The sequence below is a fragment of the Leptopilina heterotoma genome, unplaced genomic scaffold (genome assembly GCF_015476425.1).
Source record: "Leptopilina heterotoma isolate Lh14 unplaced genomic scaffold, ASM1547642v1 Lhet_81, whole genome shotgun sequence".
Classification (NCBI taxonomy): domain Eukaryota; kingdom Metazoa; phylum Arthropoda; class Insecta; order Hymenoptera; family Figitidae; genus Leptopilina; species Leptopilina heterotoma.
This window is the reverse complement of record NW_025111185.1, coordinates 4,576,068-4,603,634: the sequence shown is the minus strand read 5'-3', so window position 1 is coordinate 4,603,634 and position 27,567 is coordinate 4,576,068. Positions and strand designations below refer to the sequence as shown.

General features: G+C 27.3%; 1 protein-coding gene across 1 annotated transcript; it reads right to left on the bottom strand.

The window, feature by feature from the left end:
- Positions 1-1,728: 1,728 nt before the first annotated feature.
- On the bottom strand, positions 1,729-5,762 carry LOC122511384 (damage-control phosphatase ARMT1-like). The gene is made up of 6 exons (XM_043626587.1): positions 5,380-5,762; positions 5,042-5,147; positions 4,729-4,973; positions 4,428-4,613; positions 3,957-4,350; positions 1,729-2,208 (listed from the first exon to the last, which is right to left on the bottom strand). Exons 1-6 carry the CDS (start codon positions 5,565-5,567, stop codon positions 1,861-1,863), a joined length of 1,467 nt encoding a protein of 488 aa, XP_043482522.1. The 5' UTR covers positions 5,568-5,762; the 3' UTR covers positions 1,729-1,860.
- Between the last annotated feature and the right edge of the window lie 21,805 nt (positions 5,763-27,567).

Below are 27,567 nucleotides of genomic sequence, written 5' to 3'. Positions count from 1 at the left end.
CTATAGTCTTCGATTTTTTTTCCTTTTTTTTAATAAATTGTATTTACTTTGATTCAAGCAATTTTAAAAAAATTTTTTTTTATGACGATAATAGTGCCAAAGTGAAATTTTTGGTTTTGTGTAGTGAAATGTTTTATTATTTAAATGACAGATTAACTCAATGAAAATTTTGACAGTATTTATAGACAATTTAACTAATAAATAGAGATAAGTATTGCAGTTGGAATTCTTCCTGACTAGGCATTTATTTTATATATATAATATATAAAGTTATTAAATGCAAAAAGTCAGATAATTCAATTTTAATCGTATTCTTCACATATCTTTATTAATGTCAAATTGAAATTTAGAACAGGGCATTAAATTGAAAGTTAAATCTAATTTACAATAAGAAATTAAAAATTAACATGGCTTTTGGCGAGTAAAAAAGTTTTTTTGTGTAAAAAGTGAGAATTAGACTGGTCAGATAACATTGTTTATTTTAAATCACCGTTACTATGAATGTTATTGTGTTTAATATACAAATGTATTTAATATTTTAGATTTTTAAAATAAAAATCCATAAACTTTAAGGTCAAACGAATGCCGTTTTATATATAACTTATTAATATTGAATTAAGATCTCAAATTCTTAATTTTGCATTTAAGATAAAGCCTAAGTAAAATTACAAGTTAACAATTTTTATCATTTTTTTTATTTCTTAAAAGAACTGATGATACAAAATCAAAAAAGTCATTCATTTTTTTCTGTACAATAGATTCTATTCTTTTTTTTTGAGTCTTATTCTCATTTTCATCTACACCTCTAAGATATTGAAAAAGAAGTAATTTTTTTAGACATTTTAGTGTGAGCGTGTATAAGAAATGTGAATTTTATAATATAATGTATAGATGTAGTTTGAAATTTTCTGTACAGTATAAGATATAAAGAAAGACAAAAAAAGTATGAGAGACTTTTAATAAAGTCAAATAATAATTAAAAATAAAGAGTAATTATGCAATAATTATACATTATGAAATAATATAAGAACGAATATAATCTGTTTTGTTAAATTCAAATGTTATTTTACTTTCATTTGATATACAAATTATATAGATAATTGTACAAACATTAATATAGAGCAAGATATATCGAAAGATAGAATATTTACAAATAATCGTTACTTATGACATAATCATAATTATTCTTATTCTTATTATAATCATAATTATCCTTCAAATTATAATTATTAATAAAATTATTATTAAAATTATAATTCAAATTATTAAAATTATTATTATTATTATTATTAAAATTATTATTATTATTATTAAGCTTTAGATTAAAAACGAATCTAATAAAATGTTGTAAAAGTACTTCACACTTATACTTCTTTAAATTACACGCATCAAATCCATGCTTTTGTATTTGGAATAGTTGACTAAGTTAATTGACAGAAAAATTGGTCTTTTTCAAATCATAATGTATTATTTACACATCTATGAAAATTTGTTTATATTTATACAAAAGTTTCGATTTAAAATCTACTTGTATCTAAATAGCTAGATTTTCAATTTTGATTAAGGAAGAATCGCAACAAAACTTAGTCCTATGTCGTAATTTCGTATTTTAAAAGAAAAAGTCGAATTAAATTATTAATATTTTCGATAATTTAAAGGTGCATTTGAGTAAAAATTACAATTTTCTGTGAATAAGGAACGATTCAGATAGAAACTATGTAAAATTTATCAAATCTCGTTCTTCTTGAGAGAAAACTAATTTTTATTGAAATGCAACTTTTAATATTTTTAAATGTTGGAATCTAAATTGTTTGGACTGTCCGTTAGATTTTTCCTTATGAAATTACTTTTTTGCGAAAATTAATTGCACTTGCACTTGCTACCGAGAGTTGTTTCAATTAATCCATATTTACCAGTGTGCAACCAATCTTTGTCCTCTTTTTCTACAACTTCCGCTTGACCAGATGCTAATCCAACACACACGTCGCATTTGATTGTGCGTAAACTTGCAATATTTGTGGGTTCAAATTCCTGTAAGGCTTGAACGAAATCTGTTGTGTACTCCCAATTAATATCGCCTACAAGTTTTCGATAATTTAAGTCGCCCTTGAAAATTACCAAAACGGCTTCAGAAAATTTTGCATAAAGAGTAGGATCCCGCTTTTTTATTTCATCAAATGTATAGGGTTCGGTCCAGAAATTTTCCATCTAGAGAAAAAATAGCAAACAATTAATCAATTGTTTATTACATTCTCGTCAAAATTTCGATTGTCTTTCTAAATAATAAAATTCGTCTCCAAAATTTAATTACATATTTTCAAAAATTTTAATAAAATTCTTGTTAAAATTTAAATTATTTTCAAAAATTTTAATAAATTTTATTCTCGTCTAATTTTCAATAGTCTTTTTAAATTTAAATAATAAAATTCTTCTCCCAAATTCAATTATTTTCAAAAATTTTAATAAAATTTTTGGCAAAATTTCAATTATGTTCGAAAATTTTTAAAAATTCTCGTCTAAATTTCAATAGTTTTTTTAAATAATAAAATTCTTCTCCGAAATTCAATTATTTTCAAAAATTTTTTAAAAAATTTTTGGCAAAATTTCAATTATGTTCGAAAATTTTTTTAATTTCTCGTCTAAATTTCAATAGTCTTTTTAAATAATAAAATTCTTCTCCGAAATTCAATTATTTTAAAAAATTTTAATAAAATTCTTGGCAAAGTTTCAATTATTTTCAAAAATTTGAATAAATTCTTGACAAAATTTCAATTATTTATTTATTTATTTTACAAATTTACGGGCAGTGCCCTTTCGTACATAAGTACTTAATATACGGTATTCAATCAAATTGACAATATGCGAAGTATTGACACTTAACTATCTAAACTGTAGATCAACTCTACTTGAATTATGTTCAAAAATTTTTTCAAATTCTCATCAAAATTTCAATTATCTTTCTAAATAATAAAATTCTTCTCCGAAATTCAATTATTTTCAAATATTTTAATAAAATTCTAGGCAAACATTTAATTATTTTCATAAGTAATAAAAATTTTTACAAGAATTCAATTATTTACAATTGTTTTTATAAATTTCTCGCAATAATTTCATTATTTTCATAAATAATAAAATTTTTTACAGGGTTTCAATTATTTTTATAAATAATAAAACTCATCGCTACAATTGTAATCAAATTCCACGAAAAATATAATTATTTTCGAAAATTTTATTAAAATTCGTCGAAAGAAGCATTATAGCTTGAATTTTTAGAAAGAATTGAATTTTGAAATGGTTTCAAATGAAAATCTTTGACAATTTGAATTTTTCATCATTTTTACTGATAATTCCGTAGAAATAATTTTTTTTTGAAAAAGTTTAATTGAATTTTTGTTGAAATTATTTAAAGGTTTTATTTTCTAATATATATTAGTTGAAGAATTTCCGAAAAATCGAAATTCGGCAAAATTGAATTGTAAACAAATGGATTTGAAAATATTCTAGAAAATAGTAATTGAATGAAAATGATGAAAATAATTTCGAAGTAGTTACAGTAACATTATTTTTATAATATAAATTAATGATTTTATCATTTGGTTATCTTTTAAATATTATAAAACATGAAGAAATCGATAACTCCGAGTCTTCGACTCAGAGTGATCGATTTTTTCATGTTTTATAATAATATTCTTGTATAAGTTGTTGAATTCCAAAAAGGTTTGAATTTGTAATTTTAAAAAATCTTAATTCCTATGGAAAAATAATAATGAATAAATATTTAAATAATAATTAATAATTAAAGAGATTCGTAAATAAATCTAAGAAAAATTTTTTTTGAGTATCTAATAATTTGTAGACTGAATCAGAATAGTCTTTAGAATCAGGGAAAAAGTCAAAGTTTTGTTTGGAAATCAGGGAAAAAAGCAAAATTAAATAATAAAGAAATGTTAATTTACCTCTATAGTCCAGACTCCTTTTGCCAAATAGTCATGGCATATTTCGCCCAAAGATTTCAAAATTTCATTTGAAGAATTCTTCATTGTTTCAATTGTCCAATGAAAATCATTTACCGTAACATCACTCACATACCATGGATACCGTTTTACGTAGAATCGTATTTTGGTCGTGAATTTCTGTGACGTTATAAATGCAGCAAATGTCAAGTCAGTGAATAATTCGTAACCTGCATTGTCTAAAACAATATCAACAATGCCGGTAGTGTTTTTACTTAACAGGTCCCATATTAGTTGTGAATCATCAACAAGAAGATCTTTTTGAAAAGTATCTACAAAATCAAGTGGATTTCCACTTGCGCTACATTCTGCACCTCCAGACAAGGATAAATCACACCTGTGAAATAATTCTCCTGTTACTCATTCTGTCTACAAATGGAAATTGAAAACTTGAGTATAAATGTTTATTATTACTTGTTTCCCCAGAGATTGATCTTTAAAAGTTGAATGAACCCATTTTCACGCTCTGCTGGAGTGAGTTTATTGCCTTTGTTTATTAGGTCCATGACAAATTCACTTACAATATTAATGCTGCTCAGTGAATTATTAAAAGCTGTCACTTTTTGCTTTTCGAAAGGATCATAAGTTTTGAGATGTTTTCTGAAAACAGCAGCAAATTAATATAATGCTAGATTAAATATTGGAATGTAAGGGAAAAATTTGGGATTAAAAATGGTAAAAAAGTAGGATAAGTGTAGGATAAAAATTAACATACGTAAGGGCGAGTTCCTGGTAAATTCTTCGGTACAAGTAGCATTCGCAATATATCCAGATTGTATTGTACCAAGTAGGCGTTTTTCCCTCAATTTCAGTTCGTTCTTCGAGGAATTTATTCCAAATTATTCCATCCTCATCATTTTCAGACAATAATGTTAGTGGTTTTAACTCTTTATTCGTCACCATTTCATTCTTCATTTTACTAATACAACCAATTATGTGTTTAATTTCTTCAGCTGTTCCCTGTAAAATATCATTCATTACTTAGAAATGGCAAAAATTCTTATTTATTTTAAATCAAAAATACCAACATCTCCATATTTGCTAATCATTTCTTCTTTATCACGACTCATTGTATCGATAATTCTCGTCACAATTACTGGTAGTCTATCTTTTATTGTCTCATATCCAAAACTCCTGTAAATAAAAATTACATGTCAATTATTATTTACATAATAATATGTAATTATTAACATATATAATTATATATAAATTTTAATTTTCTAAATTATTTTCTATATATAAAGTACATAAATATTAATTTTCATTTCTATACGAAAAGAATATCTGTCTGTAATTAAAATTTGTATAAAATTCGACATTATGTAGAGAGGTTATGTAGAGAGGTTAAAAAAGAAGATAACTTTACCGTTTATATTTTCCCGATAATGGTACTCCAATGGGTGTTTTGATATCCTCTAAATCATGTATTTCTACAGAATCCATTCTTTGCGTCATGATTTCAGGTGGAAATTCGACAATTTGTATAGAAAATATTTGATGAATGACAATAAGTAAACTGATGATGTGCGCAACTAACCAAAGATTCCGAAACATAGTGAATTAAATAGATGTGGATATTTATACTTCTGAATCCAATGCCGTTTATGTAATGAGAAGACGAGATTTTTATGTTTATTCAACATTTTTCTTTCTCTACTTGCAAAACACTCACAATTTGATAATTAAGATATGATAAATTTCTTTTTTTTTAAACAAAATATTTTATTGAGTACGAGGAGCCAATCAAATTTATCAAGCGATGCAAGAAGAGTGCGCGAGTTTAAAGGTAAGTACGCGTGCGCAAGTTTGAATTTTGAATAATTTGGTAATTTTATTTAGTGTTGAATCTATAATTTAAAGGGGGAAAATTTATACTTTTTATATGAATCTACTTAAAAAATAATCTATTCTTGGCGAATGAAATTTTGTTAGTTTTTAGTGGAAAAATTATAATTTTATAATGTAATCATTCTACAGGGGCGAAAGCACCTTTCGATAGGCTAGCGAGCTTCCATCAGAGTATTTAGTGAAGTATTAAAAACCAATGGACTAAATATTTAAAGCAAAATTTTCTTTTCTATTTTTTTTGTTTTGAAGGAAAAGTTTTTTTCTAAATTATTTTTTGTTTGACAATTATAATTATAATTATTTCACAACAATTATCTCTTAAAATATTAGTCAAGAAAAGTTGCAATTTTCAGAAATAATTGAAACACGGAAAGAGAATATATGGGTGATTCTCCGCGTAGCGCACAATTTTGATTTTACTATTTTTGAAAATTTTTTTTCAAATTAAGTAAAAGTCGATATAGAATTTTAAAGTTCAATATTCAAGAACGAAATATTCGTGGTGGGCCAGACAAAATAAACACCCATGTAAAATTGATTACACCATGACGCTCTGATTCGACCATGACGCACAAGAAAAACTAATTTTTTAAGCAAATTATTATCGATTTAAAAAAATTTTTTTTCCACGTATTTTGTTTTCACTTACTTTATACTACTAAACTTGTTTTGAGGTAAAATATGAATAATTATTCATTTTATTGCAAATATATTATGATTCGACCATGACGATTCTGTGATTCCCTATGCAACTTTCATGCTTGTAACACATATAAAACAGAAAAATAAATTTTTTTATTAATTTCTTTTTTAGTAGTTTACTTAGGAGAGTTTATTAATGCTTTTTATTAATGTTAAGTAATTTTTCGATTTGATTTTTTATGTAAATTAGGCAATTTTACAAAGTGATGATACCATGACGCGAAAACAGGGGACAAGAAATATCTACAGAAATATTAAAAAATAATTTTTTTTTTCCATAAGTGTTTTGTTTTTCTCAATTCTACTAATTTAGACAATAAGAAAATTTCAATATTCATTATATTTATTATTATATTTTACTAAAAAAATAACATTTTATTTATGAAATGGTAGTGGGGACTGATTACACCATGGCGTTTTGGCACCTTAAAACAGATTTTTAAGTAAAATTATAAACTTTTAAATGAAAACGACAATAGACTGTTATTTGTTATCATGGAAATAAGTTATCCACGTTGAATTTATTAGAATATATGAAACTGATTTCTTAAAAAACATGAGGGACATTAAATTGTGCGCTACGCGGAGAATCACCCATATATTAAATTTTGTAAAAGTATTTTGCAAATTGGGGAAAAAGTGCAACAAAGCGAAATTTTGATATAAAAAATACTAAACTTTAAAAAAAGTGATGTGAAATTTAGTAAAGTTATATTAGAATTTAATTAATATTCTGAATATTTGATATAATTATACCAAATTTCACATAAATTTTTTTAAAATTTAGTATTTTTTATATCAAAATTTCGCTTTGTCGCTGAAAATTCATTAGTCACAATAGTTTAATAAAAGTTTTGAAATATACCGTCAAGACTCTCGCTTATAGAGGTCCGATAGCAGATTTTCTCGCTTATAGAGGTTTATTAAGTGGTAACAGAAACTCTCACTTAAAGAGGTCCCAGGCAGTCCTAGGGTGGTTTTTCTCACTTATATAAAAATTTGGTTAAATAATTTATTTTTTCGAAATTTTTTTGGAAATGCTATTCTAAATTCATAGAATTTCTGTGGAAATTTTATTATTTATGAAAATAATTGAATTTTTGATAAATTTTATCAATGCTTTTTAAATAATTGAATTGTTTTGCGAAATTTCATGAAAATACTAGATATTGGAACCGATGGTATAGCTCGGTTGGCGGAATCCCGTGGCTTGCGATCACGGAGATTAAGCACATTTGAGCACGGTTAGTACTTGGATGGGTGACCCTCTGTGAATCGCTACAGTCTCGGTGTTTTTCGCTGATCGAGATATATCAAACGGGAGGTTTGACGTCTGAGGCTATGCTTGTGCATTTGTGATGGCTATCCAAATGTACATTCATGACTCGACGTCAATAAACCGGTTGTACTCGGGAAGTAGGTTTACTTTACTTTACTAGATATTGAAAATAATTGGATTTCGAATATTTTTTTAAAATAATTGAATCTTTTTAAAGAATTTGATTATAATTTTTAAGAATAGTTTTTTTATTTCTAGTATTTGCGAATACACATTATACTTATTTATGAAAATTTAATGGAATTAATATAGTTTATTTATTTTACATTCTTCCCTCTCGCAGCTCATTTTTCATCACTTTTCATACGTGTATAAAATCTTCTATTACATAATAGAGATAAATGTTTGTTAATTTAACTCTTTTCTTTTCCTCTTAATTTAATTTCTCCCACAATATATATATATATATATATATATATATAGAATGCAGATGAAAAAAAGAATTTACATTTATTCGAAAAATTTTAGGAAAATGAATCTTAAAGACGAGAAAAATTTCATTTTCTGGTATATACTCTCTTCGGACAGTGATAAATTCAGATGAAATGCCAGACAATATGAAATTAATCACAATTAGCTGCTATTCATTCAAGTTCCGAGAAAGTTTTCACAAGCTCTTTCCTCTGAGTATAATTAGGTGCAAAATCCCTATGCCAGTTGAATTTTCAAATTGTGGCTTTAAAATGACTGCGTAAAAAAAACTTTTTTAATAACTTTCTAACGAAAGACATTGAGTTTCTTTCAATTCGAACATAGATTGTATATGATTAATAATTAATAAAAATTGAATTATTTTTATAAGCAGTAAAATTCATCGCAAGAATTGATATTTATATAATTTTCCCAAATATCAATTAATTTCTATAAACGAAATGGAATTATTTTCATCTCGAAATAAAATAATTTGATATTAAACAGAGTAGAATTACTAGGTTTAGAGTAGGAAACATGAGACATTATTGTTCTCTGATAGAAGAAACATATATACTTCATTTTAAAAGTTGTTGTTGGCCATCTGGCAGTATTACTACAAGCTGGTAATGGCCATTGTATGAAGGTTCTTTTGGATCAATGACAGGTGTACACCTCTATAAAGAAAGTGTAGTAACATAAAAAGAACAGTAAAAGTACATTACGTTACGCACCTTTTCTTACTCCAAAGAAATTGGTTGTGATCAACAAAGTAATCTATTATTATTACTAAACTTTCATTCCACTTTCTCACCAACATAATTGCAAAAAATTTTCCTTATTTTTTTCGAATTAAGGTTCTTCACAATTGTAGTGGATTATTATTATACTTTTATTTCTTAAAATAAATACAAAAAGTAATCATACTATATTGGAAATAGATTTTCTATATTTGAAAGCAAAACCGGTAAAAGAAAATAAATTAGAACAACGTTATTCGATATGACGAAAAATCTAGAAAACCCATGTACATTTATGTATATAAAAGGAAAATATATATTTATATTCCATTTGTAAATAAATAACATATTAGTTATTTTATTAAAAAAGCTTTTTCATTTTTCATTCTAAAAATATAAAAGTTACTCACTAGATATTATTTGAAAATGTTATTAAGAAATTGTCTTCGATAATGATATAATCAATCGCGGGAGTAATTTGAAGTTCCGAACGGAAAAGGAATGTGTAAGCAAACCCTGTCCGTTAATCAATGAGAGAAATGTTTTAATAATTTCAATAGCGCCAAGGTATTGTACGATTGTTGGAATTATCAATGGAATTTGTAGATTTGAAGTTATGTTGTTCGAGATAGAAGGTATGTATATAATTAACAATCAGACTATCGCCGACATTTCATATCGCGCTTTGGATTTCGCATATGCAACAAAAGGAACGGTTCTGTCAATCATATAAATTATTTTAAACTATAATTTTTTTAATTATTCCGCAATATAATTTAGTACGACTACTGTTGTTTTACTAAATTTAGCATAAATACTAAATTTAATTTAGTATAACGGCTGTTATTTAATTTTAATCTCAGGATAAAACAATTGCTTCATATGACAGAATATTATTTATGACGCAGAATGTGGCGCATCACAAAAAAGAAAAACAAAATTATAACTATTCTAAAGTCCTCTCACCAAAAAGTTTATTAAGAACAGTTGTCATCTGTAGCTAAATTATCGTTGTTTTGGCTTCGACAAAAACTTGTTTGCTAAGACAAGAGTCGTGGAATGAACTTATCAACTTTGTGTTGTCCTAGAGACATTACCTACCACCTTCTGCTTTAAACCTTTCAACTTTCTAAACATGGAAACTAAAACCAAGTTTTTAAAATAAAAAAACGAAAAATATTATGACTGAGTATTTAAACAAACAATTTAATTACAATTAAATAGTTAATAATACATGATTTTAATTGCGAAACGATTGTAAAATAATACTTGTCTTTCTAAATCGGAAGAAAATGGAGCTACTTACTCATCTTAGTAAATTTTTTTTTTACTAATTTCTATTCATTTTATAGGCTAAAACTTTAGTAAAAAAATTATAACTAATACTTAAAAAAATAAGTAAAAGTAAGATTGGGAAATTGTGGGCCACACTTTTTTAGCTTAATATCTTACACACAAAATTTTTTTTTAAATTTTAAAATTTTTTTGTCAGTAGGAGGTATAAACTAACATATATCATCGTCAGTTTCCCAAAATTATCACTTACCTTAAAGAAATTTTTGTTTTATTTATTTATTTATTAACAATATAAACGGGCTAAATGCCCTTTGTATAATTAAGCTACATAAACGTAAAATACTGTGAGGCATTGGCATCTACATCAAATAATAAATGTTTTAAATTTGTTTTAAAAGAGGACAAAGAAACTCCAAAGAAATCTAGCTTATCACTATATATTCATATTGTTTCTTTTAATTTTTTTATTACATACCTGCTTTTTAATTGAAATTCTAAATAATTAAGTTTCTCAAACATTTATTAATTAGATATTCGTGTCTATACACATTTATTAGGGGAGGATGGGGCAAGGATAGTTAGGTAAGACCTTTTCGGATCTAGCGGCCAAACTTAAATTTGTAGGGTGTTGCGCAACGTTTTTTTTCGTTGGACGAAAAACATGTCAAAAAATTAAATTTTTAAATATTTCAAAATTGAATAACTTAGAGGCATCATAATAGAATATTTCTGCATTATTAGATTTTTAGAATTTTAAATTTTTCCTACAAATTTTTTGCTTTCTCAAAAATGTCTGTTTTTGCATTTTCCAAAAAAGTTGGGGTGATGTGCAACACCAGTAAAATTCCAGTATATGTAATGCATAAATGACGGGTTCCACGTCAAGTGCCCCAGGTCAAAAATTTACATGGAATATTTAAAAAATTTGTAGTTTCTTTAAAACAAAACGAAAATACGTTTTCTATTTTGGGTTTTTCTGCTGTTTTTCAACACTTTCTAATGGTGTAAACAAATGTAGAGAAAAAAAATTTTTTGACCTTGAAAAATTAAATTAAAAAATAAAATTTCATTTTTTTATCAAATGGACAGTTTTTATTTTTTAAAAAAAAATTTTATCATACACGGAGAAAAATTTTCTGTTAATGATTACAATAGTCGAACAGTACTGCTCGGATATGTGACTACTTTTCGTAATGCCTAAAGTAGCTTCGTTGTAACAATTCTGTAAGTCGAACGTACTCATTAAAAATTTATTTGAAATAAATACGAACTAAATATGAGTTAGCACAAAGTCTATGTGACTGATTACAATAGTTTACGTTAAAAGGAAGTCTTGGATTCTATCCACATTTGCAGCAATCTAAGGGAATCAGTGATACAGTCTGTAGTAGCCTTTACAACAGGACTATTGTAAAATAAGGTGACCGCGGCTGCCTGCCTTCTTATTTTACAATAGTTCTTCGTAAAGACTACTATTGCTATATTTCTGATTACAAATGACTGTTGTAAAGTTAAAAAAGAAAATTTTCAACTAAAATAAAATTTTTTTGTAATTCATGACTTCTAATCATGTATTGCACATTAATTTCACTCTTCCAAGACTACCCACTTCAAGATTAATTATATTATTAAACTAGACAATTTCACTAAACCCTAAGTACATAAATCTAACTTAAATACTAAACGCATAACATAATAACGATCGCTGTTTACACATATTTATACATGACTTGAACTTCCTTATATACTAACTGCTATGAAAGTTCACCACTTGCGAGAAAGACTTATACACTTTAAATGTAAAAAAATCACTTCGTTCTCAATAATTAATACAATTATTGTTCATTGTTAGTCTTTAATATTGTAAGGTCTATTTTTTATTACATTTCCATAGTGAAAATTTTTTTTTTTAACACACGCACCGAAGGTAAAAGATTTCTTGCCTGTATAAATTGTTATATAATTTACACAACTTACGTAAGTTACGTAAATAACAAAAGTAAGTTACATAAACAAGTAAGTTAATTTACGTAAGTTACGTAAAATATAAGTTATGTACATAATGTAAGTTACGTAAATAACGTAAGTTGCACTTACGTAAATAACTTAAGTTACGTAATGAACGAATTATTGTAAATTGCACTAATTAGGTAACTTACGTACTTTACCCCGTGCAGAAATTAAAATGTGGGCCTGATAGGGTACTGGACAGTTTTCCCGATCTCTGGTGTGGCTCTGGGTAGAGAAACTGACCAGTGCCCGACTAGTGTGTGACGCTGTTCCCGACCAATGCCCTACTTAGGGAAAAACTGGTAAGGGCCTCGTCAGTTTTTCTTAAAATTGCCCCATTTTGTGAGGTTAATTTTATTCAAAAAAATTACAATAAAATTACTGTAATTAAAAATATTATTGTATTAGAAACATAATGAACACAACATATTTATTATACATAACATAATGAGGTATTATAGTCATTTTGACTAATTTAAAAGTGAAAATGATAAAAATAATATAATTTCAAGAATAGAAAAACTTAAAAATTTTTGAAAAATATAATTTTTGGTTTTATGATTAATTCATTTTTCTTTTGGAGGTTGTCGCTCCTTTCTGCCTCCTTAATTTTATAATATTAATAAAGGTTATAATTTTTGATTTCAAATGTATAAGTAATAATTAATATTTATTTAATAAATATTTTATTCAAATTTATTAATTATGTTTAAAAAATAGTTATTAAATATTGAAGGTGTTAAATTTAACAATCTCTCCGAATCATTTTCTCACTTTAAGCTAATATAATATAAAATAATTATTATTATTAAAATAATATAATATATATATACAAACCAAATGATAAATTCATCCTATAAATTAATAATTATTAAAATTCATTAAGTATAATTTATTAATAATTGTTTATTAATTATTATTTTTTAAATTCATAATTTTTATTTTTAAATAAATGTATAATAATTAATTATTTAATAACTATTATTATTTGTTATTTATAATTTAGTTGTTATTATTAATAAATAAACTTTCTTATAATATTGTACTTAAAAAGAAAAAAAAATTATATGTATTTTCGTTTTTTAAATATATTACCATAATTATTTTATAAAGTGTTTTAAAAGAACACGCTTTTTTAACTTAAATAACTGTTTTAAAAAAGTTAATTTTAAAAAATTAAATTTATTTACATGTTTTTAAAACGAGGAAAACTGTCGAGGCCCTGATCAGAGCCCTATTTCATATCTAGTGAACACCCCACTTAGGGTTTTGGCCAGAATTTCTGGTCAAACCCATAAGATAAAAAAATTCTTAAAAATGTAGTATAATTACTCCGTTTAATTAATTTCTTCAATTGTTTACAATTTTATTATGGGAACTAATTTAAAAAACTTAATTCATTTACACTTTATTCAAACGAGGAAAACTGTCGAGGCCCTGATCAGAGCCCTATTTAATATCTAGTGAACACCTCACTTGGGGTTTTGGCAAGAAATTCTGGTCAAACCCACAAAATAAAAAAATTATTAAAACGATAGTATAATTACTCCCTTTAATTGTATTCTTCAATTGTTCATTATTTTTTATCAAAAGTAATTTTAGAGATTTAATTTTTTACACTTTATTTAAACAAGGAAAACTGTCGAGGCCCTGATCAGTACCCTATCTAAAATCTAATGAACACCCTACCTGGGGTTCTGGCTAGGAATTCTAGTCAAACCCCTGAAATAAAAAAATTATTAAATAACTAAAATAATGATTGCCTTTCATTGTTAATAGCTTCTACAACAAAAAGGAATTCTAAAAACTTTATTAAAAAAAAAATTTAATAGGGAAAACTGTCGAGGCCCTGACCAGAACCCTGTTTTAAATAGGGCAAAGTGGGGCATTTTCTGCACGGGACGCAAGTCATGAATTACAAAAAAAAATTATTTTAGTTGAAAATTTTCTTTTTTTACTTTACAACAGTCATTTGTAATCAGAAATATAGCAATAGTAGTCTTTACGAAGAACTATAGTAAAATAAGAAGGCGAAGCAGCCGCGGTCACCTTATTTTACAATAGTCCTGTTGTAAAGGCTACTACAGTCTGTATCACTGATTCCTTTAGACCGCTACAAATGTGAACAGTATCCAAGATTTTCTTTTAACGTAGACTATTGTAATTATAACAAGTCTCTGCGTGAATGCCTACAGTACCCTTTCTGAACCTGTACATTTAAACTATTAATGATTCCAAAAAATTAATTTCAACACGATTAATACAGTGTTTGGATTCATTAAAGTAACTATAGTAATCGCTCCTACTAAATTCTTAATAAATTACATAGTTTTCGTAATCATTACAAAAAGTGGTCACATATCCGAGCTGTAATATAGACTATTGTAATCATTACGAAAGAAATTTTCTCCGTGTAAAGGTGAGGTTTTTTCCTAAAAAAAATGTATAGGTCAAAACGTGGGACAAGAACTTTTAACTGGTCAAAATAAACATTTACTTCTGCAGTGCACCGACCCACAGTAGAATTTTTTTTACAATTTACTATTAAAAAATGTCTACACCTTACAATTTTTAACCGATTTGAGTGTTCTTTGTCTTAAATTAAAGGGGAATAAATTCTTAAGACATCCTTCGAGGACAATTTTGGGGATTTTAATTATTTATAATTTTTTTTTAATCAAAGTTAACAAATTAATACACTTTTTTAAAAAAGGACGTTTATTTTCTTATTCCGTTGCTGCACATGATCTAAATCAATTCAAATTCATCCAATATGACCACCAGATAATTACTAAAGCATAAAATAATTTATTTCAATTGTTATAAACAATATATAGCCCAACAACGAGCAGGGGCGGTGGATTGCAGAAGTAAATGTTTATTTTGACCAGTTAAAAGTTCTTGTCCCACGTTTTGACCTATACATTTTTTTTAGCAAAAAACCTCACCTTTATGATAAAATTTTTTTTTAAAAAATAAAAACTGTCCATTTGATAAAAAAATGAAATTTTATTTTTTAATTTAATTTTTCAAGGTCAAAAAATTTTTTTTCTCTACATTTGTTTACACCATTAGAAAGTGTTAAAAACAGCAGAAAAATCCAAAATAGAAAACGTATTTTCGTTTTGTTTTAAAGAAACTACAAATTTTTCAAATATTCCATGTAAGACCAAAAATTTAAACTTTGACCCCCTCCAGTTTTTATATTTGTTTAAATAAATTAATAATATTTGATATTTTTTATTGTATCTAATAGGACTACTGTTTGTGCAAACTTTTTACCTGATCCCAAACATGTTAAATTTGGACCTGGGTCACTTGACGTGGAACCCATCAAATATCGATGAAAATCTCTTTAATTATTAACTTTAGGCTTTTTCAATGCAAACTAATCGAAATCTGCCAAAACAAAATTTACTAAGGTATAGTTGACCTCTAAAAAGTGGAGATTTCACCAAAGAAGAAAAAATTTTTTTGTTTAATTTTTTATTTATTCATAACTTAATAAGGAATATAATTAAAGGAAAATAACTCAGAATTTGTTATTCATCATGTGAATCGCAGTTATGGCACGTAAAGTATAAAAAAGAAAAAGTGTTGCACATCACCCCAAATATGATATTTTGCGAAAAATGATTTGTACGCAATACGCAATGGAATCAAAATAAAAACAGATATTTAAAAACACTTAAAAAACCAACAATAAACACATTCTTATCTATAAAATAAATTGAAACCCTTCACGAAACGACTAGAAATGTAAAGCGCGAGAAATATTTCCTTCTCGAGAAATTTAAGTCAACTTACGTACAGCAAACATAGCTGCGAGCTGTCTCGTGAGTTATATATCAAGAACAAGTTACTGAGGACACACACAAATGGCAATACTTGGCTCTGTTCAATATCGAACTGTATCACTGAAAAAAATATATTTATGGTACTGCCCAAGAAGGCTAGAGACAGGAGGTGAAACTTCGGTAGTGAGGATGAGTCAAAAGCCTTTCATTAACCAGGCGTTTTTCGTTTCGAAAAGTCGCCGGCGCGGTGCTTCTGCACCTCACTCACACATTCAAATTCTTGTATGCCATATGTTTTACATATGTGTATGATATGATTTTAATTTGAGGTTAACTTTAAAGTGCAATCAGTGCAATCGAGACACAATTGACAATGTGTGTCATAACGGATATATAGAAATAATATGAGTGATTATTAAATTAAGTGTTATTCAAATAGTTGAAAATTCCGAAAACGTGCTGTGTGGAAAGTTGTAACAAGAAGACAGATGAACACAACACTATGACTATTACTTTTTGTTAACTTTTAATACACTTCATGCTACAGTTTACACATTTTTTTGTTTTTAAAACGTTTTTTTAATAACTATAAGATGTTTGAAAATATAAACACTTATATTTCATATTGTATTTGTATAGAATATATTTTCCCGTGTTTACGTCTGTTAGATTGCGCAGAAGTCCGTCTGGTCTACTGCGGCGAAAACTTTTTTTGAAAGTAAACGCCTGACCATACATCAGCTGAGCGACTCAGCATTGCCATACCCCCACTACCGAAGTTTTACCTCCTGTCTCTAGTCTTCTTGGTATTGCCATAAATATGGCCAATTCTCACATATTATATTGGTGGATATGGAACAGCCATACAGTATTGCTGTTTCAGCTATAAGCAGTGTAGAACAGCCATAGGGGACGTCCATAAATCACGTGACTGATTTTCGGTCAATTTCTGACCCCCCAAGTAATCAACCGTGATACATTCTATGACTTCCCACCCCCCTCCCATTGTCACGTGACTTCTAATTTTTATGAAAATTGTTAAAAAACGAAGGAAAAATTTTTAACAAAGTTTGAGAGACTGATAATTGCAAATTCTAAATATATTATATATATATTTCATATAAAATTTAATAATCATGTCATTAATATTTTTATTTATACCCATTGAGATGCTGAATATGAAAAATCGGCCAAGTCTCAAATTAAGCTTTTATTGAAAATTTAGAGTTAATTCATATCACGTGATCATGTGCGAAGCCCCCTACCCCCCAGGTGATCAACCGTGATAATTTTCCTAACCCCCCACCCCCCATTTTGAGTCACGTGATTTATGGACGCCCCCATATGTATGTGAGATACAGTAATATGTATGTGGAGAATACCAATACTGTATTTGAAGAACAGAAATACAGTATTGTTCACTGAAAAAAAAAGTTCATTGAATCAAGTAAATGCATTTTCTTGACCTGATTTATTTGAAACAAACCCATATTTTCTTATTGGAAGAAATTTATTTTCTTGTGTCAAGTAATTTTGAGCATTGATCAAAGTTATTGAAATAAGAAAATATGGGTTTGACATAAGTAAATATCTTACTGTTTCAAACGAACTGTTTTACATGCGCCAAGTCTCGAAAAAGTATTGAATCAAGAATATCATGTTCTCACGTCAAGTAATTTACCTTGAGTCATTTGGTATCTTGAGTCAAATAATTTTTTTATTTCCTTTAAAGCAACTATTTATTTCATCCAACACCCATAGTCTTGAGCCAAGAAAATGGGAAGATTAATACAAGTTAATAATTGTTTCAACTCAATTAAAAATTATTTTGTTTCAAAGAAATATTAATTAATCTAAGCATTTCTTTTACTTGAAGCATTTCTATATTCTCATGTTTCAAAATCATTAATTTCTTGCGAGAATGTTATATATTTTCTGGAATGAAATATTTTATTTATTCAATTCAATTAAGTGTAAGATCTTGAATTAAATCATTCTTTTGTTTCCTTTAAAAAAGTTTTTACTTAATTCAACGCTCATATAATCCTGATTCAAGAAAATACGAAGGTTAATATAAGTAAATATTTGTTTCAAGTTGATTAAAAATTATATTCAATTAATCCCATATTTATTTGAAGAAAGAAATTCATTTTCTTGTGTCAAGTAATTATTAGCATTGAACAGAATTCTTGAATTAACAATTTAGTATTTGTCAGAACTCAATATGTAATTATTTCAACCAAATATTTTACTTTTCCGAAGTACCAAAAAGTATTGAATCTAGAATATCATGTTCTTAAGCGAAATAATAAAGTATTGTCTGGAGAATTCATGTTTCTTGAATCGAATCTTTTTATTTATTTGCTTTGAAACTTTTTTTTACTTAACACAATGCCAGTGTTCTTGATCCAAGAAAATATTTTTCTTCAAATGTATATGCAACTTAAATATCAGTTTTTGAAAACTGTCCATTGAGGCTAGGATGGCATAGCGGTAGCGTGACGGCTTCTGGTGCGTGCAACCCGAGTTCAATTCCTCCGACCGTGGAAAATTTTCTTTCAAGGTATATTTGTTGTATTTGTGTTAAGTAATAATTAAATGTAAATATATATGTAAAATAACAATTATTTAATTATTTAAATAAAAAATATAAATGTTAATTAATTAAAAAATAAAAATGTTTGACCTAAGTATTAGAAAAGATGGGATGGGGGTAAGGGGGGGGGGTAATTTAAGTAAATAATTTACTTGTATTGAGAAAGTATTTTTTTGATTGAAATCTATAAATTTTCTCAAATCAAGAAAATATTTTCTCGGACAGAGAACATACTTTCTTGATTTGATACATAAATGATTTTGAATTAATATATTCTGCATTTCTTACATGCTACTTAATTTCTTGATCGAATTCCATATTTTCTTGGATCAAGAATATCTGCGTTCTCTCACAAAATAAATGTTTTCTTTATTTAAATCTTGAATTACTTGAATGAACGTTACAAAAAATTGAATGAATCAAATAAAATAATTCAATTAACTATATATATTCTTAGAACAAGAAAATATTTTATTCATTTAATACATTTTATATTTCGTACAAGTCGATTAACTTCTTGGTCAAATTCCATATTTTCTTGGATCAAGAATATCTGTTCTTCTCACAAAATAAATGTTTTCTTCATTTAAATCTTGAATTACTTGAACGAACGTTACAAAAAATTGAATGAATCAAATAAAATAATTCAATTAACTATATGACGGGTTCCACGTTAAGTGACCCAGGTCAAAATTTTAAATGTTTGGGATCGGGTAAAAATTTTGCAGAAACAGTAGTCCTATTAGATACAATTAAAAATACCAAATATTATTAATTTATTTAAACAAATATAAAAACTGGAGGGGGTCAAAGTTTAAATTTTTGGTCTAACATGGAATATTTGAAAAATTTGTAGTTTCTTTAAAACAAAACGAAAATACGTTTTCTATTTTGGGTTTTTCTGCTGTTTTTCAACACTTTCTAATGGTGTAAACAAATGTAGAGAAAAAAAATGTTTGACCTTGAAAAATTAAATTAAAAAATAAAATTTCATTTTTTCATCAAATGGACAGTTTTTATTTAAAAAAAAAAAATTTTATCATAAAGGTGAGGTTTTTTGCTAAAAAAAATGTATAGGTCAAAACGTGGGACAAGAACTTTTAACTGGTCAAAATAAACATTTACTTCTGCAATCCACCGCCCCTGCTCGTTGTTGGGCTATATATTGTTTATAACAATTGAAATAGATTATTTTATGCTTTATTAATTATCTGGTGGTCATATTGGATGAATTTAAATTTATTTAGATCATGTGCATCAACGGAATAAGAAAATAAACCTCCTTTTTTAAAAAAGTGTATTAATTTGTTAACTTTGATTTTAAAAAAATTATAAATAATTAAAATCTCCAAAATCGGCCTCGAAGGATGTCTTAAGAATTTATTCCTCTTTAATTTAAGTTAAAGAACACTCAAATCGGTTAAAAATTGTAAGCTATAGACATTTTTTAATAGTAAATTGTAAAAAAAATTCCACTGTGGGACGGTGCACGGCAGAAGTAAATGCTTAATTTGACCAGTTAAAAGTTCTTGTCCCACGTTTTGACCTATACATTTTTTTTAGGAAAAAACCTCACCTTTCTGATAAAATTTTTTTAAAAAAATTAAAAACTGCCCATTTGATAAAAAAATGAAATTTTATTTTTTAATTTAATTTTTCAAGGTCAAACAATTTTTTTTCTCTACATTTGTTCACACTATTAGAAAGTGTTGAAAAACAGCAGCAAAACCCAAAATAGAAAACGTATTTTCGTTTTGTTTTACAGAAACTACAAATTTTTCAAATATTCCATGTAAATTTTTGACCTGGGTCACTTGACGTGGAACCCGTCATATATATTCTTAGAACAAGAAAATATTTTATTCATTTAATACATTTCATACTTCGTATAAGAAGACTAACTTCTTGGTCGAATTCCATATTTTCTTGGATCAAGAATATATGTTCTTCTCCCAAATATCCTATGTCAAGAAAATCGTTTTCTTGAATCAATACTTTAATAGTCTTGGCCGTATTCAATCCCACGATTTGCTTCAACCAAGAAAAATTTTCTTGGTTCAATACTTTTTTTTTTCAGTGTTGTTTCAGCTATATAAGTTCTAACCATACTCGTATGACAAAATAGACAATATCATTTTTTTCAGTGTAGATCAGAAATCGGCGGTGTTGCACATCACCCCAGAACACTCTACTTTTTTACTAGGGGAAGTGCGCCGGTTGTGGGCACTCTCCGGTTGTGGGCACCACTACGTAAACTTCGACGGCAAGCAGACTTTACTGATCTAAGTATTGCAAGTAGTGTTCATTGACAATACGGACTTTTCGTATTGATAGCGAAACAAATATATGCATTTGTGTAATAGCTGTGAGCATAATAAAGAAAATTTGCATTAAATAAATAAAAAAGTAATTTTGTATTGTTTTCGAAGAGCAACATATGGGTGTAGATTCGTTCAGAAAAAAAGGGTTTAATTTTTTTTTGCAGTGTTGTCATTATATTTTGTGATTTACCTTCGTGTTTAACCAAAATCCTGCATCACAAAATGTGTTGGTCTTTTTAAAAAATGACTGTCATTCCCGGTTGTGGGCACCTTTATGTTAAGGAGGCTCTACCATCTGACAATGATGTGGACTACTGTCTCATCTATCTAAACTTTCTGCCAAGGAATGTGACAGCCGCAAACTCCATTAAATGCGATGAATTCGCATTCGAAGTGCGTTATGGTTTGCGTACTAGCTACTTCACATGCAAGCATTATGCTTTTGTTAGCGATGAGCATAGTGTGAAAACGTGTCATCATTTTTGTTCTTTATCCCGGCAAAGTCTCTTAAAATAAAGAAACTTTCATTTCTTCTTTATTTGTGTTGGTTTCCTTTAATATTTTTCCATTTTTAGCGGATTTTTCAAGGGTGCCCACAACCGGGCACAAAAATTTTTTTGTCAAAAAATTTCTATTTCACTAAATTTCTAATAAAACTTTTTTATTTAAAGGAATCAATTTAATTCCTTCACTGACAGTCACCTTGGACCTCTAGCTTTAAATTCGTACACATATATTTGTAAAATATGCACATGGACAAATGTTAAATGCAGAGGACTTTTGAAACACTTTTTTCTCTGTTCTACCAAAAGATAAAAAATTATATAATATATGGAAATTATTTATTTTTTCATGAATATTTCAAATATGTAGTAAAAAAATAACATTAAATAAATTAAAATTTCGTCTAAAATGTGACTTTTCTCAAAAGCGAAGTAATTAATTTTCGATTTTTTTCTTTCATTACAACATTATTTTAAATAAAGAAATTATTCGCACTTATGTCAAAATGGTGCTCTTTAGGGTTCAAATTATATTTAAAAATATGTCAGTCGTTGCACAGATTTTAGAGAAGGAAATTGGAAAATTAACCACAAAACATTCGCATTCTTTTGTTTTTGAAGGTTAATTTTTTAAAAAGTGTAAAAGTTGAATAAAACTGTTGATTCAGCCAAAATTTAATTATTTTAAATAAATATTTTTCTGAGTGTATTTTTTAATGAAAAAAGTAGCCAAATTTTTTAAACGCAAGAAAATTTTTAGTTGCAAACCCCAAACTATTTTCTCGGTGAGTGTGTATATTTCACTCAAAGCGGTGAACGTGCTTTCAGATCGCACAGCATCCAGTATTCCTAAAGTAACTTCGTCAAGTTGGTATGTACATCTAAACGTTTCTTGGAAACTCTTAGGGTTTATCTTCTTCTTTTTCTCGCATCCTCTGATGGACTTTCCAAGACGAAGAGATTTTCTGTGATCCTCTCAGAAAGCTTCTAATTTCTTTTCTAATTCGAGCGAATTAAAGTCTACTTTAATTTAAAAACTTCTTTTAAAAATACTACTCTTATTGGAATGTATACATGTTAATATTTTTTAATTTTTTAATTCTTTGTTGATTATTTGCTACATGTGTTTTTGTATTTTGAACACAGTTTTTCTAAGGATGTCAAAATTGAGGCAAAAAAAGAATCAAAAGTGTTGCGAAGCAACAATTTTTATCCGTTGTTTTGTCTCAAATTGATATCCTTAGAAAAACTACGAAACTGTCTTTATAATTTTATTATGAAACTATGTCATTAGTCTCTAAATCTGAACAAAAAGTGAATTAACTATTTAAGAAAGAATTAACGGATAATAATTTTTGACCATATTTTTTATCCCATCAAAAAACTCTTCTTCTGTATAAAAAAAAGAATAAAATGATCTATAATAAAGTTATTTTGCACTAAATATCAATATTCTATCAACAAATCAATGTTGGGGGTATTTTTGTACCCTAGTTGTAGTGTCTAGGCTTAATTAGTTTTTGATCAATGGTAATTTAGCCATAAATAACGTGAAATAGGGAAATAACAATAAGACACTATATGTATTAATTTGACGATAATGATATTCGATCGTTTTTTTATATTGGTTATCACGTAAGCCGGAAAACAGAAAGTATCATGGACTAAAATGGCTGGTATAGGCTCTCACAAGTGTCAGAGAGAATGGAAAATAATAGGGTAATTGTTATGCCACGGCACGGTAACTTGAGGATCAAAACAGTGTTCCTTCGATAAGACACGGTCGGTGTGGGCGGGTACTTAACAGAGTTAAGACTGTTTTATATCACAACCCTGAAATCTATGCTTTTCGATTCCGTAAAAATTTAGAAAGCTTGTACACAAACTTTTTTTCATTACTTTCCGTTTTTTCATTCTTTCAAAACTAAAAAGTACAACCACAAATATTAACAAATTTTGTTTCCCATTTTTTTGGTTTTATTTTTAAAGAAAAAGAAAGTTTTTTTAATCTTTTTTTTTTAATTTTTTTATGAATTTTCATAAAAAAATATTATGCTTGAATGTGTTATGATCCTAATTATTATAATTTCCCTAATGTTTCCCGATTTTATTTTAAAATTAATTAAAATGGGGACGGGGTAGTAAATAACAAGAAATTACTTTAGTTGAACAAATATATGTGTATTTTATGAAATAAGATAAAATTGATGAAAATAAGAGATGGACATAGGCTTTCTAATGTGAGTCTTAGAGTGGTTGATTGTTTACCTTGGGACAAAGGGTGATGTTAGTCGCTCAGGTATAATGGCACTAGTCCGTTAATGGTTGACTAAGTGGATGCAGTATTGTGTCTCGAGAAACAGGAACACTCTTTTCAAATGGCAAATTTGACTTCCAGATTGACTTTCCAAAATGCACTTTTGAAATATACGTAGAGTAAAGGACAACTACTGAAACTGGGTTTAGAGCACTGTGTCGTGAAGAACCACTTGTTATAGATAAAATTTTAAGACTGACTTGTGCAGAGCACCACTTCTCAATTTGAGACTTATAATATTGACGACTACATTTTCTTGACTGCTTTTTTAGACTGCTTTCTTAGACTGACTTCTTAGACTGAACTGCTGTTGATGGTCTGGCTCTTCTTATACCCAAATTTCCCTGTGTATTTGAAGAAACTGTACGTTTTGCCATGTATTTGAAGAATCGTTCGCTTTGCCATGCATTTGGAGAAACCCTTTGTTGCAGGAACACTTGTGGTGACTCACCATTAGATCGCACGTGTCCATTGCTTATTACTCATATGTTATTTTATAATTTTGTTATTTCCATCAATTGTTTATAATTTGTTACAATTGATTGTTTATTACAATTCATTATTTATAATTTGTTGTATTATTTGTTGATTATAATTGTTTACAATTAAAGTCGGTATTCATTCCTAGTTATTATAATTCTATTATTACTGTTAATATTTATTATTACAATGTTTATGTTTATTATTGTTTATTATTATTTGTTAAAAGTTGTTGTTTAAAATTGTTATAACTATCTGTTTATTATAATTTGTTATTATTTCTAATAATTATTCTTACAATTTATTGTAGTTTATTATTGTTATTTGTTATAATTTATTGTCGTTTATTATTTGTTATATTTATTTATTATAATAATATGTTAAATAATTACACAGCCACACAAAAAAAAAAAAAAGTTCTGATCTGGGGGTCTCACTATGTAGACTTTATGTTTTTTGGGTCGCTGAATCCGAATCCGAGGTCCATTTAACCCCATCAGATCAGGATTTTGACATAACCTCAAAAAACCAATATGGCGGACACATTTTTGAAAAGTTCATCGGATTCGCTTGAAATTCGTTACTCGGGGGTTTTTGGGGTCGCTGATTACGAATTTGAAGTCTGATTTCAAAAATTAAAAATGGCGGATCCAATATGGCGGACAAGTTTTTGAAAAATTCATCAGATTCGCTTGAAATTCGTTACTCTGGGGTTTTTGGGGTCGCTGATTACGAAAATGATGTCGGTTTTTCAAAATTCAAATTTTTTTTTTTTTCAAAATTTTTTCAAATTCAAAATTTTGAAAAACCGACATCAATTTCGTAATCAGCGACCCCAAAAACCCCAGAGTAACGAATTTCAAGCGAATCCGATGAATTTTTCAAAAACTTGTCCGCCATATTGGATCCGCCATTTTGAATTTTTGAAATCAGACTTCAAATTCGTAATCAGCGACCCCAAAAACCCCCGAGTAACGAATTTCAAGCGAATCCGATGAACTTTTCAAAAATGTGTCCGCCATATTGGTTTTTTGAGGTTATCTCAAAATCCTGATCTGATGGGGTTAAATGGACCTCGGATTCGGATTCAGCGACCCAAAAAACATAAAGTCTACATAGTGAGACCCCCAGATCAGACCTTTTTTTTTTTTTTGTGTGGCTGTGTTATGATTACTATTATTACTATTATTATTAATTATTATGATTGTTATTATTAATTATTGTAATTAATATTATTAATTATTATGATTATTATTATTAATTATTATAATTATTATTTATTATTATTTTACATATTATTATTAATATTATTGAAAATAGGTTACGGTGACGTAACAAATGATTGAAATTGGTAGAAGAAATTAAAATGATTAAAAATTTTAAAAACAGGAAATGAAAGATAAGTTATAATTAGCAAATAATTAATTAAATTGATATTTTTTTCAGAGGTGCGTGATACAGTTGTTAGCAGCATTTCTAAAGAACCACTTCACGGATTACACCTCAACTTCCTATAGGGGGTAACTTCGCTGAACTGCATGCACTTACCAGTAAGTCCTTGTATAACGGAAGTCGTAAGTACCCCGTCACAACTTCTTTAACGTCGTAAATTTCTTAAGTTTGCATTACCTCCTCGAAAGTACAGAGGTAAACAATTTTCTGGATTAAAGACATTTCTTTGAAACTTTAGACATTGGAATTTAATTTTACAGAATGTGTTAACAAACCAATGTGCACTATTTTAGTGTGTAAATTGGAAAATATTTATTTTATTTCACGAATTTCCGTTTGCCTTTAATTATAACGAAAGTTTTTATATTTTTAAAGAGAATATATTATGTATAATAATTTCCACGAAATGAATATTTATTACCAATATATTAATATTAATTTTTATTAAATCATGAAATTTGGTATTGAGTTTCTAAATGTAATAATCTTAAATATGGATTTAAGTTGAATATTTAAGATATTCTATTTCGCAAATGGTTTGACCTATAAACAAATTTAAACGCTGGTATTGTATTATTTTGCAAAAATTTCACTTTTTGGTGAACTCTGAAAATATTGAAAATTTTAAACATTCATTGAATTAAATTTTTCACGTTAACTACCTACAAGAAATCAGAAAGTTACAGTTGAAAATTTTATGAATCTTGTAAAATTGTCTGAAAATTATTCAAAATAATTTACTTATAGAAAAAATGAATTTTTTTAATTTAGTTGAACTTTTAACTGTGTTAAAGTAGGATTTAGAAATTTAATATTTAATTTTAAAAGATTAATTTTTAAAACTTTAACTCACGTGTCCTTCGGACAAAAGAAATTGTAAAGGTAGTGGATTCCCTCTCTACTTAGTTATTGATTCAACTAAGAGGTTGAGAACCCTACTCTTGAGTAAAATGAGAAGATAGGAAAATAATTAGGATGTGTTAATGGAATATTAGTGTGTGTTGTGACACGTAAGATCTTTACTCACTACTCGGTGATTCTTACTTGGTAATACGAATCCAATGAATGTGTCTTGTCTTTATACCTGCTTCACGATGTTTTTCCGAAAAATTCAGGAAATACCAAATCTAGGTTCACTAGATTGATATTTCACTGGGAATTTTAATATTCTTTTAAGTTATACAAAGTTTAAGACCTAAACCTTGTAAATAATAAAGGTTGTCTTCTGTCTTCTAATATATATTTGAAATTAATATTATTTATTCTTTAATGGCTTTACTTTATTTTCCTTTTTGATATAAGAGTCTTTTACTTTACTTTGATCACTTTAATTCTTTTATATTTCTTTCACAAATTCCTTTATGTTTATTCCACAAATTTTTATATTCAATTTCATTTATTTTATTTTCAATATTTTCTTTTATTTCTTTTATCTTTTTAATTATATCACTTTATTTTATTCTTTATATTTCAATTATATATTTTTCAATTCAACCTTTTTTTACTTGTATTTATTTATATTTTTCTCAATTAAATTCACTTTTCTTAACAAACTTCTTATTAATTTCTTTAAACTTCTGAGATCGTTTTCATACAAACACGGCTAATTTGCCGGACTTAGATTTGCCTGGCCCAAAAATGCCGGCTACAACTACAGGCTACAACGGCCTGGACTAAAAACTGCGGGCCTAAACTGCCCGGGCTAACTGCCGGCTACAACGGCCTGGCTTAAACTGCCCAGA

Bases quoted from the DNA above. Each gene is read 5' to 3' on its own strand.
- LOC122511384 (XM_043626587.1), bottom strand. From the start codon at position 5,567: ATGTTTCGGAATCTTTGGTTAGTTGCGCACATCATCAGTTTACTTATT. The intron at 5,148-5,379 runs GTAAAGTTATCT...TTTTATTTACAG, and splicing joins TTATCGGGAAAATATAAACG to GAGTTTTGGATATGAGACAA. The intron at 4,614-4,728 runs GTATGTTAATTT...TGCTGTTTTCAG, and splicing joins TACCAGGAACTCGCCCTTAC to AAAACATCTCAAAACTTATG.